The 17,292-nt window shown below is 40.1% G+C and overlaps 1 protein-coding gene across 5 annotated transcripts in view; it reads right to left on the bottom strand.

The window, feature by feature from the left end:
* Window positions 1-17,292, bottom strand: part of LOC130910209 (triple functional domain protein) — a 121,484-nt gene that overhangs the window by 2,043 nt on the left and 102,149 nt on the right. For 3 of the 5 annotated variants that reach the window (XM_057827251.1, XM_057827255.1, XM_057827254.1), the window contains 8 exons: window positions 16,776-17,242; window positions 12,919-13,166; window positions 10,111-10,246; window positions 10,010-10,037; window positions 9,769-9,931; window positions 9,023-9,144; window positions 8,856-8,934; window positions 8,555-8,755 (listed from right to left, as the gene is read on the bottom strand). In XM_057827251.1, coding sequence (XP_057683234.1) covers window positions 8,555-8,755; window positions 8,856-8,934; window positions 9,023-9,144; window positions 9,769-9,931; window positions 10,010-10,037; window positions 10,111-10,246; window positions 12,919-13,166; window positions 16,776-17,242 — 1,444 coding nt within the window. The remainder of the gene's footprint in view (window positions 1-8,554; window positions 8,756-8,855; window positions 8,935-9,022; window positions 9,145-9,768; window positions 9,932-10,009; window positions 10,038-10,110; window positions 10,247-12,918; window positions 13,167-16,775; window positions 17,243-17,292) is intronic. The other 2 variants (XM_057827252.1, XM_057827256.1) reach the window with 1 other exon arrangement.

Below are 17,292 nucleotides of genomic sequence, written 5' to 3'. Positions count from 1 at the left end.
TCGGCAAAACAAGAGTTCACTCTGCAGTAGTAACACTAGATATGTCCCGATCGGACGCCGATATGGGCAAAAAAATGCGCATCGGTATCGGATCGGAACACAGGGCAAAATTCCGATCCAGTTTTTTTGAACGTCCGGTCCGGGTTTTCCAGCGCACCGATTTACATAATCCATTCCAGTTTTTGCTTCGGTTTCCCTAACATCCAGTCCGCATTTTACGGCACACCTTCAACACACTACATTTACATTACCGTCTCCCAATTTACCGAGAGACTATCGGTAAAAATGTCAGCTGTGTGGAATCATTTCACCTTAAAGGACGACAAAGACGAAGAGGCAGAGAGCAACACAAGTCAAGTGTAGTGGTAAAGCTGTAAGAAGTTTTAATTAGTGTTGCACCGATACCATTTTTTTGGCCCGATACCGATACAGATACCTGGCTGTGCAGTATCGGCCGATACCGATACCATTCCGATACCACTCTGTTAGCAAAAAAAAAAAAAATATATATATATATATATATATATATACAGTGCCTTGCAAAAGTATTCGGCCCCCTTGAACCTTGCAACCTTTCGCCACATTTCAGGCTTCAAACATAAATATATAAAATTTTAATTTTTTTGTCAAGAATCAACAACAAGTGGGACACAATCGTGAAGTGGAACAAAATTTATTGGATAATTTAAACTTTTTTAACAAATAAAAAACTGAAAAGTGGGGCGTGCAATATTATTCGGCCCCCTTGCGTTAATACTTTGTAGCGCCACCTTTTGCTCCAATTACAGCTGCAAGTCGCTTAGGGTATGTTTCTATCAGTTTTGCGCATCGAGAGACTGACATTCTTGCCCATTCTTCCTTGCAAAACAGCTCGAGCTCAGTGAGGTTGGATGGAGAGTGTTTGTGAACAGCAGTCTTCAGCTCTTTCCACAGATTCTCCATTGGATTCAGGTCTGGACTTTGACTTGGCCATTCTAACACCTGGATACGTTTATTTTTGAACCATTCCATTGTAGATTTGGCTTTATGCTTTGGATCATTGTCCTGTTGGAAGATAAATCTCCGTCCCAGTCTCCCGTCAATTTTAACCATCTTCCCTGTCCCTGCTGAAGAAAAGCAGGCCCAAACCATGATGCTGCCACCACCATGTTTGACAGTGGGGATGGTGTGTTCAGGGTGATGAGCTGTGTTGCTTTTACGCCAAACATATCGTTTTGCATTGTGGCCAAAAAGTTCAATTTTGGTTTCATCTGACCAGAGCACCTTCTGCCACATGTTTGGTGTGTCTCCCAGGTGGCTTGTGGCAAACTTTAAACGAGACTTTTTATGGAAATCTTTGAGAAATGGCTTTCTTCTTGCCACTCTTCCATAAAGGCCAGATTTGTGCAGTGTACGACTGATTGTTCTCCTATGGACAGACTCTCCCACCTCAGCTGTAGATCTCTGCAGTTCATCCAGAGTGATCATGGGCCTCTTGGCTGCATCTCTGATCAGTTTTCTCCTTGTTTGAGAAGAAAGTTTGGAAGGACGGCCGGGTCTTGGTAGATTTGCAGTGGTCTGATGCTCCTTCCATTTCAATATGATGGCTTGCACAGTGCTCCTTGAGATGTTTAAAGCTTGGGAAATCTTTTTGTATCCAAATCCGGCTTTAAACTTCTCCACAACAGTATCTCGGACCTGCCTGGTGTGTTCCTTGGTTTTCATAATGCTCTCTGCACTTTAAAAAGAACCCTGAGACTATCACAGAGCAGGTGCATTTATACGGAGACTTGATTACACACAGGTGGATTCTATTTATCATCATCGGTCATTTAGGACAACATTGGATCATTCAGAGATCCTCACTGAACTTCTGGAGTGAGTTTGCTGCACTGAAAGTAAAGGGGCCGAATAATATTGCACGCCCCACTTTTCAGTTTTTTATTTGTTAAAAAAGTTTAAATTATCCAATAAATGTTGTTCCACTTCACGATTGTGTCCCACATGTTGTTGATTCTTGACAAAAAAATCAAATTTGATATCTTTATGTTTGAAGCCTGAAATGTGGCGAAAGGTTGCAAGATTCAAGGGGGCCGAATACTTTTGCAAGGCACTGTATATATATACGTCATTCAAGAAAAGTTTAGGGCAAGTGCCTATTTTTGGTTATTAAAAAAAAAAAATATATATATATATATATATATATATATATATGTATGTATATATGTAAACAAAGGATGCAAAGATACAGTTAAGTCATGGTTCAGTACGATTTTCGATACAATTCAATACATTTAATTCTCTGAAACGGAAACTACAACTGCTACTACTACTAACAACTACAATTGTTATTTATTTATTTATTTATTTTTATTTGCTAACAAGCAAAAATAACAGTGCCATCATATAAACAAGCATTTTAGTGCATAATATTTATGTGCTTACTTTATACTGATCTGAAGATATTTTGTATAAAAGTGCTGAGAACAATCTTTACTGTTTATAAAGTGGGGCACACAGTTGATTGCTGCAGCTCTCTTAGCAGCTATATTTACCATATAAACAAAACATCCTATTTGTGGTCCGAGTCCATCTGTAACATGTACTGAATTAACAGTATTTGCAGCATTATCTATAGTTACTGGTATGGATTGATTTCGCCTGCTTAACTTCCATCTAATGTAGCACATCTAGGTTGCTATTTGATGATATCTAGTGTGCGCGCGCGAGAGTTAGCATGGGATCTAACCAGGACATCTAGGTTGCTATTTGATGATATCTAGTGTGCGCGCTGCGCCGCTTGAGTGTTTTCTGGCCACATAAGTCACTTCTGCTCATTACTGCACAACACATATGACAATCGACTTTCATAAACAGGACGAGTTTGAAGTATGGCGCTCTTAATTTGCCACTCATTGTTCATCATGAAACCATGAGTTTGTTTAGTCTCCAACGGTTTTAAGCTTTCTGATTCCATCGGCGCTATGATAACAGGCGGTAGCTTACGCATGCTATTCGTTTGTGAATGCCATGTTAGATGAGCAGCGTAACATCGCTGGTATGCGTTGTAGTTAACTTCCTTAAAATGGACGACGGAGGAGTTAATTTCGTGTAGTAATTTTGAGATAAAGACATACAGATGTCATGCATCGGGATTTGGGAAGTTATTTTACGTGGGGAGGACAGTACATTTGCGTTCATGTGATGCCAGTAGATGGTATCGGCGCCCTAAATGTTGGTACTCGTCGATACCGATACCATCAATTCGGGCCGGATCGGCGCCCCCTGCCGATACTGGTATCGGTATCGGTGCAACTTTAGTTTTAATACAACCAACCTAATCAAGCATTTAGCGAAATACCACCACAAACAATATGAGGAGTATGTCAAGAAAACCGAAGACAAAAACAAAGGTCCTACGCAACTAACACTGGCAGAAACTTTTGCTATGCGTGACAAACTGGCACTCGACAGTCCCAAAGCCCAGGGAATAACAAGAGTCATCGCCAAAGAATTCATTCTGGATGACGAGCCATTATCTCACGTGAGTAAAGACGCACCATCCAACACGCGATTCGGCCGTGAAAGATTCGAGAACGATTCACAAACATCCAAATTCCGATTATTGAAATATGTCAAGTAAAGCGGAACTAATACACGGCGCGGTCTTCGGGACGCAATGAGAAACTGATGGCATTGCCTCCCGAAAGTAAACGTAACTCGTCTTAGACCCGGGTAATGCCAATGCTCAACTCATGGCTTTAGCTCAATTCATGCCGCTGGATAAAAAACACAAGAATACCTGACTGCTGCTGACAGCTGCTACAAACTACGTCAACGTCATTTTACTGGAGATAATAGATATCATATGTATATAGAACCAGATGCTACACGACAGACTCGACTGCATTAGCAACATTGAAGTATTGAAAACCAAATGCGTTAGTAAACAGCCGCCATCTTAAAGCAGAAGACTTCCCTAGTAGGCTGTTGTGAACCTTCGAAGCGAACCTAATTAACTTTTTATCTAAAATACTCCTAAATCGGCAAAATCTTGACTTGAATCCATCTTCAAAACAGTTTTAAAACTTTCACATGTTGAAAGTAGACAGAAGGGAAATTATGGAATAATGGGAGCAATTTTAACAAATTTAACAGTTGATTCGCAAAATTAAATGAATTGAATGTAGTTTAAAGCTGCTGATACAGAATGAGGACTTGAGTATTTTATTTACTGTTTTAAAATGTTAACTTGATACTGAAATAGTCCTTTATTTAAACCTGAGAGGCTTTTTATACAATTTTTGTAACTAATGCACGAAACATTAAAAGCATCTAATAGCTTGGGGGATTTGTGGGATTTTCCACTGAGGTTGTTCGTGCGTTTTGCTTTTTTTTTTTTTTAAGACAGTTTACAATATTATTTGCATGTTTTACTGACTGACTATGCAGTTTCTGTTATTTACAATGTTTTGTGTTTGTCACTGAATAAACAGGTCAGTTTATTGTTACCAACCGTTGTGTGTTATTCAAACTCACCTAATTCAGCTGGCTAGTTGTTATCAAGAGTACTAAAACCTTTTTCAACATGAGTCTGACAACTAAGTAAGGAGGCTAAATAACTTTAAACTTTAACACATGCTCAGATAGGTCGATATCGGCTAGTATCGGTATCGGATCGAAAGTGCAAATCAATGTCGGTATCGGATCGGAAGTGCAAAAACCTGGATCGGGACATCCCTAAGTAACACTTAGTACAGTGGTTCTTAACTTGGGTCAGATCGAACCCCAGGGTGAATCAGTCTAAGATGTTTGGTGAAGGTCAAGACATGCAGGGCCCTATTTTTGGATGCTGACTAAATCCAGGCAAAGTGGCGTTTTGGACCAGGATTTGGACAGGTTAGTCCACAATTTACAGGGTTTATTCCAGTTCTTTCAACTGCTAGTCCTAGAGAAACTGGTTTGCCTAGTGGAAGGTTGACTCTCATTTGCAGTGGCGCCTCCAGAAGTTTTTCATAGGGGTGGCCAGATGGGGCCACTTAAAATCTTGGGGTGGCCAAAACTAAAAACCATAATTTCAGGTTTTCATTATATTATTGCAGTAAAAAGGTCAGGGGCAAACTATCAGAAAGACTTAAGGACACGGCTACCTATATACTTAGGTGTATTGTGTAATATTTCATGTTACTAATGATTTAATGTGCATAGTCCATAAACTGTCCAGTCAACATTTTGAGTTCCACAACAATTCTGTTTTATTGTGTTATGTATATATTAGGCATAAGGTATACAACGAGGGCTGTCAAACGATTAAAAATTTTAATCGAGTTAATCACAGCTTAAAAATTAATTAATCGTAATCAATTGCAATTCAAACCATCTCTAAAATATGCCATATTTTTCTGTAAATTAGTGTTGGAATGGAAAGACAAGACGGATATATACATTCAACATACTGTACATAAGTACTGTATTTGTTTATTATAACAATAAATCCACAAGATGACATTAATATTATTAACATTATTTCTGTGAAAGGGATCGACGGATAGAAATACTTAAAACTCTTAAAGGATAAATGTGAGTTTGTATATTGTGACAAAATATTGCCATCTAGTGCATTTGTTGAGCTTTCAGTAAATGATACTGTAGTGACTTAACTGTTCTGCCCAAATGCATGATGGGAAGTGGTGCAACCATGACTGTGTGTGGTGGCTGTAATTGCTTTATCTTCTCTGCATTGGGTACACTACATTGTTTTAAGAAAAAGATCAACTCCTGTCATTCTTCCCCACATCGCTTCCCACAATATTTATAGTTGTTGTGGGACAGATGACAAAGCTTTTGCCAATTAAAAGCACGGCCCCAATGAATGCTTGTATCTGCTCCACTCTGCCTCTTATCTCTGTATATAAGTAAAACGGAGCCATTGTAGGCTGTTTGCGGCAATGCGTGAATGAGTCGTACCGCAAATGCGTTAATTGCGATAAATATTTTCACGTGATTAATTTTTAAAAAATTAATTACCGCCCGTTAACGCGATAAATTTGACAGCCCTACATTTAACAAAACAAAATAAATTCATTCATTTGGGTTGAAATGCATAACTGATGCTACAACAATCTAACAATATACTGGCGGGTGGCCAACCAATTTATAGGGGTGGCCGTGGCCACCCCTGGCCACCCACTGGTGGCGCCACTGCTCATTTGGTGCATTGCGTTTACATTAAAAAAAAAAAAAAAAAACATTTACGTCACGTTTTACGCCATGGAAATATTATGTGAGTCAAGGATGAATGAGAATGTCGACATGAAAACAAAAATAGAAACGGTGTGAAATGAATGAGTTTACTGTAATTTCATTTTTCAATGTGAAAAGCAAATCTAAAGTTAAAATTATTTGTTGTAAATTCACACTGTTAATTGGATTTGTAAAAAGATGTTTTTTTTTTTTTTTTTTTTTTTTTTAAACATAATGGCTTTGTGTACAAATTTGCCGATCAATTTGTGCTGGATTTTTCATTAAATTTGATATTATTTGAGATGGAAACATGACTGTAACTGCACAGTCAAGGTTAATGCAACCAAGCAGGTTTAATGTTGAACAATATAAGATATGTATATTCCTCCAAATTTGAATGAAAAATTCTAAGACATGTGCAATGAGCCATTCTTGGTTTAGTGGTCTGATGCTGCTGCAAGCATAAAGATAAAAATATACCCTAACTTTCAGACTATAAGCCGCAACGTTTTCCCCTCATTTTAAAACCTGCGGCTTATTTGTTGATTTATTAGGTTAAGGAAACAGTCATCCTCTGCTGCCACGTGCTGTAAACACTGTTGTCATCCGACATACCTCCTAGCATGCATTGCAGCGATACAGGTAGAAATATCAATTAAAATTCATGTTCTGTGCTAATTATTTCTTCAGTTACTGTTCCAGTTGTTTCGTTAATTGTTAGCTATTAATATTTGGCAACACTTTATTTGACAGTGGTGTCATAAATCTGTCATAAAACTTAATCTTAGTCTTAATTATGACATGACACTATGATGGGCATTAATGAATGCTTATGACCGATGTCATTAAGTGTCATTCAGTGGCAAATTACCGTATTGGCCCGAAAATAAAACGGCCCTTATTATAAGATGACCCCCTCTTTTTCAAGACTCAAGTTTGAAAAAAGACCTTTTGAACACCAAATTAATTTTTATACAGACAATAATTACAGTGCATCCGAAACAAATGATTATAACAATATATTTGAGAGAAAAAGCATGTTATTTAGCCTCATTCAAATCTTAATATCTGAACATTTAAATATGCAAACTAAAGTGCAATCACATTCGAAAATGAATGGCTTCTGGTTTTTGAAATGTAAATAAACCAATCTATTGTGATAAAACAACAAAACTGCAATAACTGCATTAACCATCAAAGTGAAGTCTAACTGTAACTAGTCTTGAAACAAATCTGAATAAGGAAAAACATTGCAATAAAATAATGCAAACTGGGTAAACTTGAGAGTAGCTGAGCGCTGTCATGACAGAACATCGCTTCAATGATATCTGGCGCCATCTAGCGTTATGAATGAGTATAATGTCTTGACCGCGAATGTACTTTTTCAGTCTTATTTCAATGCAAAAAACACCGTCTTATATTCGGGCCAATACGGTATGTCACTAACTCCATTTATGCCCGCTCGGATCTTTTGCACCGATTCAAAAGTGAGATAATTTGCCGGATGACAAAAACTCAATGTGAAACTCATGGGGTTTGGTACCTTTAGCAATAGGGGTGTGGCAAAATATCGAAATGGTGATATATCGTGATACTTTGTATCCCAAAAGGTTATCGATATGCTCCTGCCAAGAATCGAGATATCATTTTAAAAAGGTGTCAACGTTTAATAAAAAATTCTAAAAAAAGGAACCAACACGTTGCTATCAAAATCTTCCACCATAATCGTGTCTCAGTTAACTCTAAGGCTGCCATTGACGGTGCTCGACGCTCAATCCATTTAGGTCGGGAACGTTTGTTCATTCGAAACATTTTGTCCGATTTTCGGGGCATATACAGGTCACTTGTTGTTCATTTACAGGTCATTTCCTGTTGAGTTTGAGTCCCTGCCTATTGATTTGGGTGATTCCCAGGTCACTTCTTGTTCTGTAACTCCAAATATACAGGAAGTGACCCATAAAATACCCCAAAATCAGCAGGAAGTAACTGAAAATCAACATGTAAATTACCTCATTGCCTGACATTGGCTGCCACAGACAGCCGTAGAGGTTCAACCACCCTCCCAGCTCAAACGGATTGGACGTCTACTAATGATAAACTCATTCCAATTCACAGCAGAAGCTTGTTTTTCTGTTTATTAGTTGTTTGTAGAATATCCTAGAATGTTTTCCTGACCAATGTACCGAAAATCGTATCACCTTATCGTCAGATCATCGTTATCGTGAGTTTTGTATCGCAAATCGTATCGCGAGGTACCAAGAGGTTCCCACTCCTATTTAGCAAGGTTAAGAACCCCTGACTTAGTAATATGCGAGTGTGTGCGTCCGCTTACATCTCCAGCACTAGGACAAAGCTGCCGGGGGTCTCGTACGTGTCCACCAGGTTGATGATGTTGGGATGTTGGAGCCTGTGGAGCAGGTTGACTTCCTGCGTGACACGGTCCCGCCTCATCAGCTTCTTGTTGACCAGCTTGACGGCTACCGGACGCTTGGTGGCCCGGTGGTCGCAACGCTTGACAACAGAGAAGCGACCCCTGTGGCGGACATAAAACATGGCAGTAATCAGAATTTTTTTCAAAAACCACTGAGAACATATAATGTATTCATAGGATGTTTAAGGACTACACTCTTTACCTGCCCAGTTCAACCACCTCGACGTAGTGAGAGTCAAAGTTGTCTTTCCAGCTCACTCGCAATCCATCAGTGGACACAGCTGACAAACGTACACATACTTTCGTTTCAAATGGTGTCACATTTTAACAGCGGAACATGCATGGTCACCGGCGAGGTCTTCAACTCACCAAGCACTCTGAGGCTGGCCGTTGACATAACGCTGCCTAGCTCGTTGGCGGCGACGCACGTGTACACGCCGTCGTCGTCCGACGCCACGCCGATGATCCGCAGAGTTGCTTCACCGGTGTCGCTGGAACAATAGAATTCGAATAAGAGTCCACGCACCAAAAATCATAATCAATTAGTGCTGCAACGATTAAATCGAGTAATTTGATTCGGAAAATGCTTCAACACAAATTTTGCTGCTTCGATGTTTCGTTTAATTAGAGTGGCATTATAATAACTTGTTTTGAAAGTGTTGCGTTTTATTGATTTAGATGAATACACTGCCCTCAAGTGGCAACAGTGAATATAACATAACTCGTCTAACATGGCTGGATCCGGCTGCTCCCTGTTAAGACCAACATAAAGCTGTAAGTTTTTGTTTGAGCTAATATGTTGTTTTATGTATTCCTAATTAGGTTTAGAGGTATATTTGGCTGTTTTTTGGGGGAATATATGTTGGAACGATTTGTTAAGAGCATTGTAAAAAAAAAAGTTAACATTTAGGCTTGCGGACTTTTGCTATGCAAGTTAGTCTCCAAAAATTTATTCTGCGACGCACTATATGTTCGTAATCGGATTACTTCATTGTTCGAACTAACTAATCAATAGATTAATCGATTACTTAAATAATCGATAGCTGCAGCCCTATAATCAATGTGACTAAACGCAAAAATATATTGGCAACCGCGTTCTCAGAGTGGTCCCTTACCTGTAAGCGATACTGAAACGGCCATTGTTGGTGAGGTTGCTCTGGTTGGGTCCTCTCCAGGTGATGGTGGCGCGGGGTCGACCGCACACCTTACACCTCAAGGTGACGCTCTCTCCATTGTCGCAGGTGACGTCGCTCAGAGGCACCAGGAACTCGGGTGGAACTGAAGTGGGAGCAGTAAAAGATTTTAAGACCATTCAAGACGGCCGCAGAGTGAAAAAGCAATTTAAAAACGACTTGCCATCGTAGATGTAGTTTGGATTTAGAAGCTGGAAAAGAAAAAATGTGAGAAAGTCAGTGGGTGATTGAGTTGAGCTGAAGAGTTTCCTAAGATGAACTTACCTTTACAGAAACTTTATTGCCATCTCTGGACTTCCTGTAACCATTTTCTAGCTTGTTGTCTTTCTTCGACTCCTTCTCCTTTTTCTCCGATTTCTTTCGGATGCGCAGGGTCGTTTGCCACGAAGAAGACTTCCTACTGGGAAAGAAAATGATGACTTCTAACTGCGCTAGTAGAGCTGAAACGATTACTCGAGTAATTTGAGAAACTCGATTTCAAAAATTGATTGAGGCATTTTCTTGCCTCGAGGAATTGTTTAATTTTGCAAGCTCTAAGCATGACGTTTTGCCCGGACTACATTTGATGCGGCACAACGCGCTGACGTCACGTGCGTTGAGGAAGAAGGAAGAGGCGGCGGATATTTTAATTTCAATCACACATGACTATAATGGCAGCGACGAAAAAGCCGACGAAAGCGACGCGAAAGGCACCAAGAAAAAGCAGAAAATGTCAAAAGTGTGGGAGCATTTCAAGCTGGAGACCAAGGCGAACACTGTTTCATATACAGTGCCCGCCATAATTATTTGATTTATAGTAATTATGTTTTTTAGCTTCTAGTATTTATTTTTTTCTAAATAATATGGGACCTTAATGGGAAAAAAAGAGAAAAATCCAACCTTCAATACAAGTGCATTTATTCAGTGGGGGAAAAAAATCCCACATAAAGAAATAATCATTTGACATCAAATAATGTGTGTCACAATTGTTAGCACCCCTGGTGTTAATAATTTGTACAACTCCCTTTTGCCAACAAAACAGCACCTAATCTTCTCCAATAATGTTTCACAAGATGGGAAAAGACAGAAAGAGGGATCTTCAGCCATTCCTCTTTGCAGAATCTTTCTAAATTATACAGAGACCTAGGTCCTCTTCTCTGTACTCTCCTCTTCAGCCCACCCCACAGGTTTTCCATGGGGTTGAGGTCTGGGGACTGAGATGGCCATGGGAGGAGCTTGATTTTGTGTCTGGTGAACCATTCCTGTGTAGATTTGGCCATATGTTTAGGGTCATTGTCTTGCTGAAAGACCCAGTGACGACCCATCTTCAATTTTCGGGCAGAGGGCAAAAGATTTTGATTTAAAATGTCCTGGTATTTCAAAGCATTCATCATGCAATGGACCCTAACAAGGTTCCCAGGGCCTTTGGAAGCGAAACAGCCCCACAGCATCACTGACCCACCCCCATACTTCACAGTGGGTATGAGGTGCTGTCTACACGCCAACAAGCTGTTTGGGAGGCATGCACGGAGAAAACCTTTCCTCACTCACAATCATAAACGCAAACGTCTGGAGTTCGCCAAGCGGTATTGGGGCTTCAACTGAGACCGTGTGCTCTGGTCAGATGAGACCAAGATTGAGCTTTTTGGCAACAAACACTCTAAGTGGGTCTGGTGTGCCACGAAAGATGCGCATGCTGAAAAGCACCTCATACCTACTGTGAAGTATGGGGGTGGGTCAGTGATGCTGTGGGGCTGTTTCGCTTCCAAAGGCCCTGGGAACCTTGTTAGGGTGCATGGCATCACGAATGCTTTGAAATACCAGCACATTTTAAATCTAAATCTGTTGCCCTCTGCCCGAAAGCTGAAGATGGGTCGTCACTGGGTCTTTCAGCAAGACAATGACCCTAAATATATGGCCAAATCTACACAGAAATGGTTCAACAGACAGAAAATCAAGCTCCTCCCATGGCCATCTCAGTCCCCAAACCTCAACCCTATTGAAAACCTGTGGGGTGAGCTGAAGAGGAGAGTACAGAGGAGAGGTCCCAGGTCTCTGGATGATTTCAACAGATTCTGCAAAGAGGAATGGCTGAAGATCCCTCTTTGTCTTTTCCCATCTTGTGAAACATTATAGGAGAAGATTAGGTGCTGTTTTGTTGGCAAAAGGGGGTTGTACAAAGTATTAACACCAGGGGTGCTAATAATTGTGACACACATTATTTGATGTCAAATAATTATTTCCTTATGTGGGATTTTTTCCCCCACTGAATAAATCCACTTGTATTGAAAGCTGGACTTTTTTCCCATTAAGGTCCCATATTATTTAGAAGGAAAAAAATAGCAGCTAAAAAACAATTATTATAAATCCAATAATTATGGAGGGCACAGTATTCACTGTAAACCTGGCCCCGCCGACGCTTCCGCACCCCCGGCTGGAGCCCGTGACAGATGACCGCCCCTGAAACCGAGGCAGGGCGCCACCGTTACTGTACCTTGCTAACTTAACGTGGGCCCTGCGGAGGGCTAGGTTTCTATTAATTATGACTACTGTCGATGCGTGGCTAACATCTTTCACACAGGCTTTATTTAATCTGTAAAAACGCAGCACTGTAGAGTGATTAGGGTGTAAAATAAAAATATAATAAAGCTAACTGTCAATTTTAGCTCAGTAGTCATTAATGGATAAAACACCAAGTAGCACTGGTTCCTAATGTGCCACACTACAGCAGGTATCATACATTTATTTTGAACACTGCAAAAACTCAAAATCCTATCAGAATTTAGACTTAAACTTAAAACTTAACTAGAACTTAAAAATAGCTTGAGAAATGGAAATTCAATAGAAACACGAGGGAAAAACACCTAACTTTTAAGTGATGTGTTTTCAAGAGTATTGACATTTTTAGGTAAGATAAAGAAATTTTTCTAATATATATGTATAATTACTCTTTACAGAAAAAAAAAAAAAAAAAAAAAAAAAAAAAAAAACCTTTTATCCAATTACTCGATGGAATTTTAAGAATAATACTTGATTACTAAAATATTCGAAAGCTGCAGCCCAATTTGACAGTACCGTAATATCCCAACTCACTTTATTGGTCCTTCGGGGCAATCGGGCGCGACGGCCGAGGTGTGACCGAGGACGAATCCAGGGATCCAGCCTTCGGCGGCGGGGCCTTGCTCGGTCGCCGCTCGGAACACCAGGAACATGTTTTGCTGGTTGCTGGCCAAAATCTGAACCACTTCGCCTTGACACACGCTGATCTCATCCTCCTTCACCGCCATGTAGTCCTGAGTCACCAACATGGTGGATACGCTACTGCTGCTGCTACTTTCACTCTGCGTCAGAGAAAAGACACGAGGTGCTTAAGTAGCAGCTCAAAAAAACTGGATGTGGAGAGTTTAAGATCTGGAAAGGCCCTTGACAAATACAGTGGTACTGTAGCCATAGACTTCCCTATCAGTTGACGAGACAGCTCCTATAGACATTGTGCCATGGCAGAGCGTCATGGCAGCTTTAACTGTGATAAACTCAAACACACGCTGTGTTCGAACGCCAGATTTAGGTTTAAACAGGATGAATGTTTTAGCGCATACAAGCAGGCATGAGTGTCTCAAGATTGATTTGGTCGAGTATTTAAGGTAATTATTATATAAAATAGCACCATGCATGCACTGAATGATGAAATGACTGAAAATGAAATAAAATGGGGAAAAATTAGCCTACCTTTAGCTTGAAATATTTACGTAAAATGGAAGATAACTGTCCGTTTTATTTTTTATTTTTTTGCTTTTAGCCTAGAATCTAGACAGTTTTACGTTCATACAGTATCTATAGAACTCCTGGAATTTTTCAACTAAAAAGCTCTTTGTTTTGTGAAGGCCGCCATGTTGGATTTTGTATCCATACACAATAGTGTAACTTTACATTCAAATAATCAGGTAATTTTCGGCCAACTGCCCGTTTTTTGGCAAAAAAAAAAAAAAACTAGTAATTTAGACATTTCTGCGTCCATACACACAAACAAAAAAAAAGTGTTTTACGTGTTTTATTTTATGAAACGCGCACTTGACTATAAGCCACCACCCACAAAATTTGACACGAAAACGACATTTCTTCATAGATAAGCCACAATGGACTATAAGCCGCAGCTGTCCTCACTGTATTATGGGATATTTACACTAAACGATATTACTCGGTAACACTTGGTTTGACAGAGGCATCATACGACTGTCATAAAACCAAATGAACCACCATGAACCAATTGGCTGCAAAGCTTCATTGCTTCAAGAAGCTTCAATTTGGCCATCACTGTTCTCTCAGGGAACACAGTCAACCTCTGCTGCCACCTGCTGTCAACACTGTTGTTGTCCAACATGCCTCCTAGCATGCATTGCAGTGCTACAGATGTAAATAACAATCAAAATTCATGTTCTGTGCTAATTATTTCTTCAGTTACTGTTCCAGTTGTTTCTTTAATTGCAAGTTATGGTATTTGGTAAGCCCTTATTTGACAGTGGTGTCATACGACTGTATTTAAACAATCATAATTATGACATGATACTGTCATGAGCATTAATGAATGCTTATAACAGATGTCATACGTGTAAATTTTCTCACTTTTGAATAGATGTTTGAAAAGATTCGAGCTGGACATAAATGGAGTTAGTGACATAATTTGCCGGATTACACTTTTATAGACATCTGTCATAAGCATTCAGTAATGCCAATAATAGTGTCTTGTCATAATTATGACAGTTTTATGACGCTGCTGTCAAATAACGAGTTCACTTTTAAACGTAGCGACTTATAGTCCAAAAATTACGGTATACAGAAAAATGCAAAACTTGCTTTGGTTGGGTAAAATTAAGATGATTCTGGATGTTTTCTTTAAGTATTAAGTTTCTGATGTGAAAATTGAGTGATTTATTAGCTGTTGAAAACTTATGTCAAAATTGCAGTGAATAAAAAGAAAAAAATTAAGTCGCTATTTCGGACAAAAACTCATATATTATGTTATGTAAATATAGGCGATTGTCTCTGGATTTGGTGATTTTTGTACATGTAGTGTAAAATTTAAATTTTTTTTTTACACTTATATAAAAAATAATTAATGGGGATTTTATTCAGGAACGACTTCGAATTGTTTTGATGCCGCTGCTCATGGAGACATATATATGCTTAAGGGATAGCGGAGTGACGATTCGATTACGATTCATAAATGTTCAAAAACGAGTTTCCCTAATAAACTTAATGACAGCCACTGCTAGCGGAACAAAACTCAAGACACCTCTGCCGCCCGGACACCTTAAGAGATACACAAGGTTAGGATGGCTGCAGCGAAAGTTAATGAGCGAGAGATTTTAAAAGACTCGAAAATAAATTTGTGTATGAGACAGGCAAGAACCGGGCGGTTGCGCTTTGAGCCCTCTTCTGTACGCAAGTTTTTTTTTTGAGCGAGAGTGGAAGAGAGATAGTTTGTTGCTCCTTAACTTTCAGTTGTCTAGCAGTAGGTTCAAGTCATCTTAATTGGAAAATGTCTCTAGTGTGTTGCTAAGTCCCCCGTGCGTCTGTAAGGGGTGAGTACACAAACCCTGTTGTACTGTTTAGCCTTTATTGTTGTTTTTTTGGGGATGTTACTAGTTTGCGCTGAGCACAATGCTAATTAGCGAATTCGCTAACATGTATTTCCATGTCCATTTGTGCATTGTTTGGCGGTTTACGAAAGTTACCCTGGATGCAGAACCTGTAAAACCAGGATTAGGTACAGCGGTAACACTACAGAGATGCGAAATAGTACAGAAATCTTCGAAAACAAAGTATATTGGTTAAATGTCTCATTTCTAAAGGCACTTTGTTTGTTTCCAGAAAATGTGGAATTCATTCCACCAGTTTAAATGTTATTGTATTGTTGAGAGAAAAATATAGTGTCTTTGAAACAGCTAATGTTTTTGCACCTTCTTGTGAAAAAAAGAAGCTTAAGGTGAGCTTTGTGTTGTATAGGCATGTTGAAAAATAAGTACTGCCTTTGAGATGGTTAATGTTTTTGCACTTTCTTGTAAAAAAATATATATATAGTGCATTGATAATAGGGATTATCGTCAATAATGTGATCATCGTTCAATGATCGAATTGTAGCACCCTGAATTGTAATCGAATCGAATCATGGACTGCCTTAGATGGAATACCCCTACTATGGGACGCGCCTGTTTTGTCTTTAGGTCGCTAGCGGCTTTAGTTTTGAAAATATTTGAATTTTAAGTTTTTTAAATTAGGCCCCCTGCAGAGCAGCCCCGCGTACCGTCAACTGATAGTGAAGTCTATGCCTTGGCTTAAGAATGCCTCTCAACTTGAGGGAGTTCCCAAGTCAGCTTTTTTTGAGATGTGAGCAAACTACAAGACCACCAAAAAAGGACATCTTGCCATTTCAACATACAATCTAGGCCAAGGTACCACTGTATTAACAAGTCAGTTTCAAGTAAAAGACATTGGAAACACTTAATTACTTAAAGAACAAAGTGTACAAGAAAGGCAGCATGGGGAAGATTACTGCCTATGCAGCTTCAGGCAAAAATGAGCCAGAAAGTTAGGTTCAGTGAGAGAATTTGTTTGTAGTGGGGTCTACAAACGTCGCAGGTTAGTTGCAGGAAAGAAGACAATTTGAGTACTGAATCATGACTAAGGTAAGAGGAGATCAGAGTTAGTAAAGCGTTGTTAGAAGTCAGAAGTCAAGAAGCAGCCTCAGAGTTTGGTCCACCAGAGAAGTTAGGAACCAGTGAAAGTGCTGCTAGAGTCTTCAAAGGCGGTGAAAGTTAAAGACAGGATGGTTGCCAGAGAGCAGAAATGTGTAGTAGTGGACGGATTAGTAGCACCGGCTGTGGCGGGACAGAGCGAAGGCTTTCCTTGGCCTCCTTGTTAGTTGGATCAGCAGCGAGTCATGGTCTTACCCCATTACTCTGAGTGGACTGGATGGACTGCTCGCTGGCGGACGAGCAGGTGCTCATTCGGTCAGCGTCCTTGCTGTGCGTGGAGTGTCTGTGGCTCTGATTCGGATTCTGGTTAGAGTTCTGACGGATCGGACTCTCAGCAGTCTCCCCCGGAAAGGTAAAAGAGCTTGGGCGGCTAGCCGGTGATCCCGGCATGGAGCTCCAGAAGGAAGACTTCTGGCTGGGGCTGGGAGGGGGCGGCGGAAGACAATCCTTGACAAAGGTAGGAGGAACCAAAGGGGGAACGGCTACGGGCCGTATTTTAGAAGAAGGAGTGGAGGGCAACGGTCCAACTGTGGCACGGACCATGGGAGCGACAACGCTTGTAGGAGTCTGTGCTTGCTCCTCTACAGTCTGGATTGGGCGTTTGCCCTGTGGGCTACCCCCCGTGGGGAGTACTGGGGGAGGAACAGGACGAGGACTTGGACCTGGATCATAAGTGAGTACAACTAAAACTTCAATTGCACGTTCGATTGTA

The sequence above is a fragment of the Corythoichthys intestinalis genome, chromosome 22 (assembly GCF_030265065.1).
Source record: "Corythoichthys intestinalis isolate RoL2023-P3 chromosome 22, ASM3026506v1, whole genome shotgun sequence".
Classification (NCBI taxonomy): domain Eukaryota; kingdom Metazoa; phylum Chordata; class Actinopteri; order Syngnathiformes; family Syngnathidae; genus Corythoichthys; species Corythoichthys intestinalis.
Note: the sequence above shows the minus strand (reverse complement) of the source record. Positions and strands in the feature narration are given on the sequence as shown.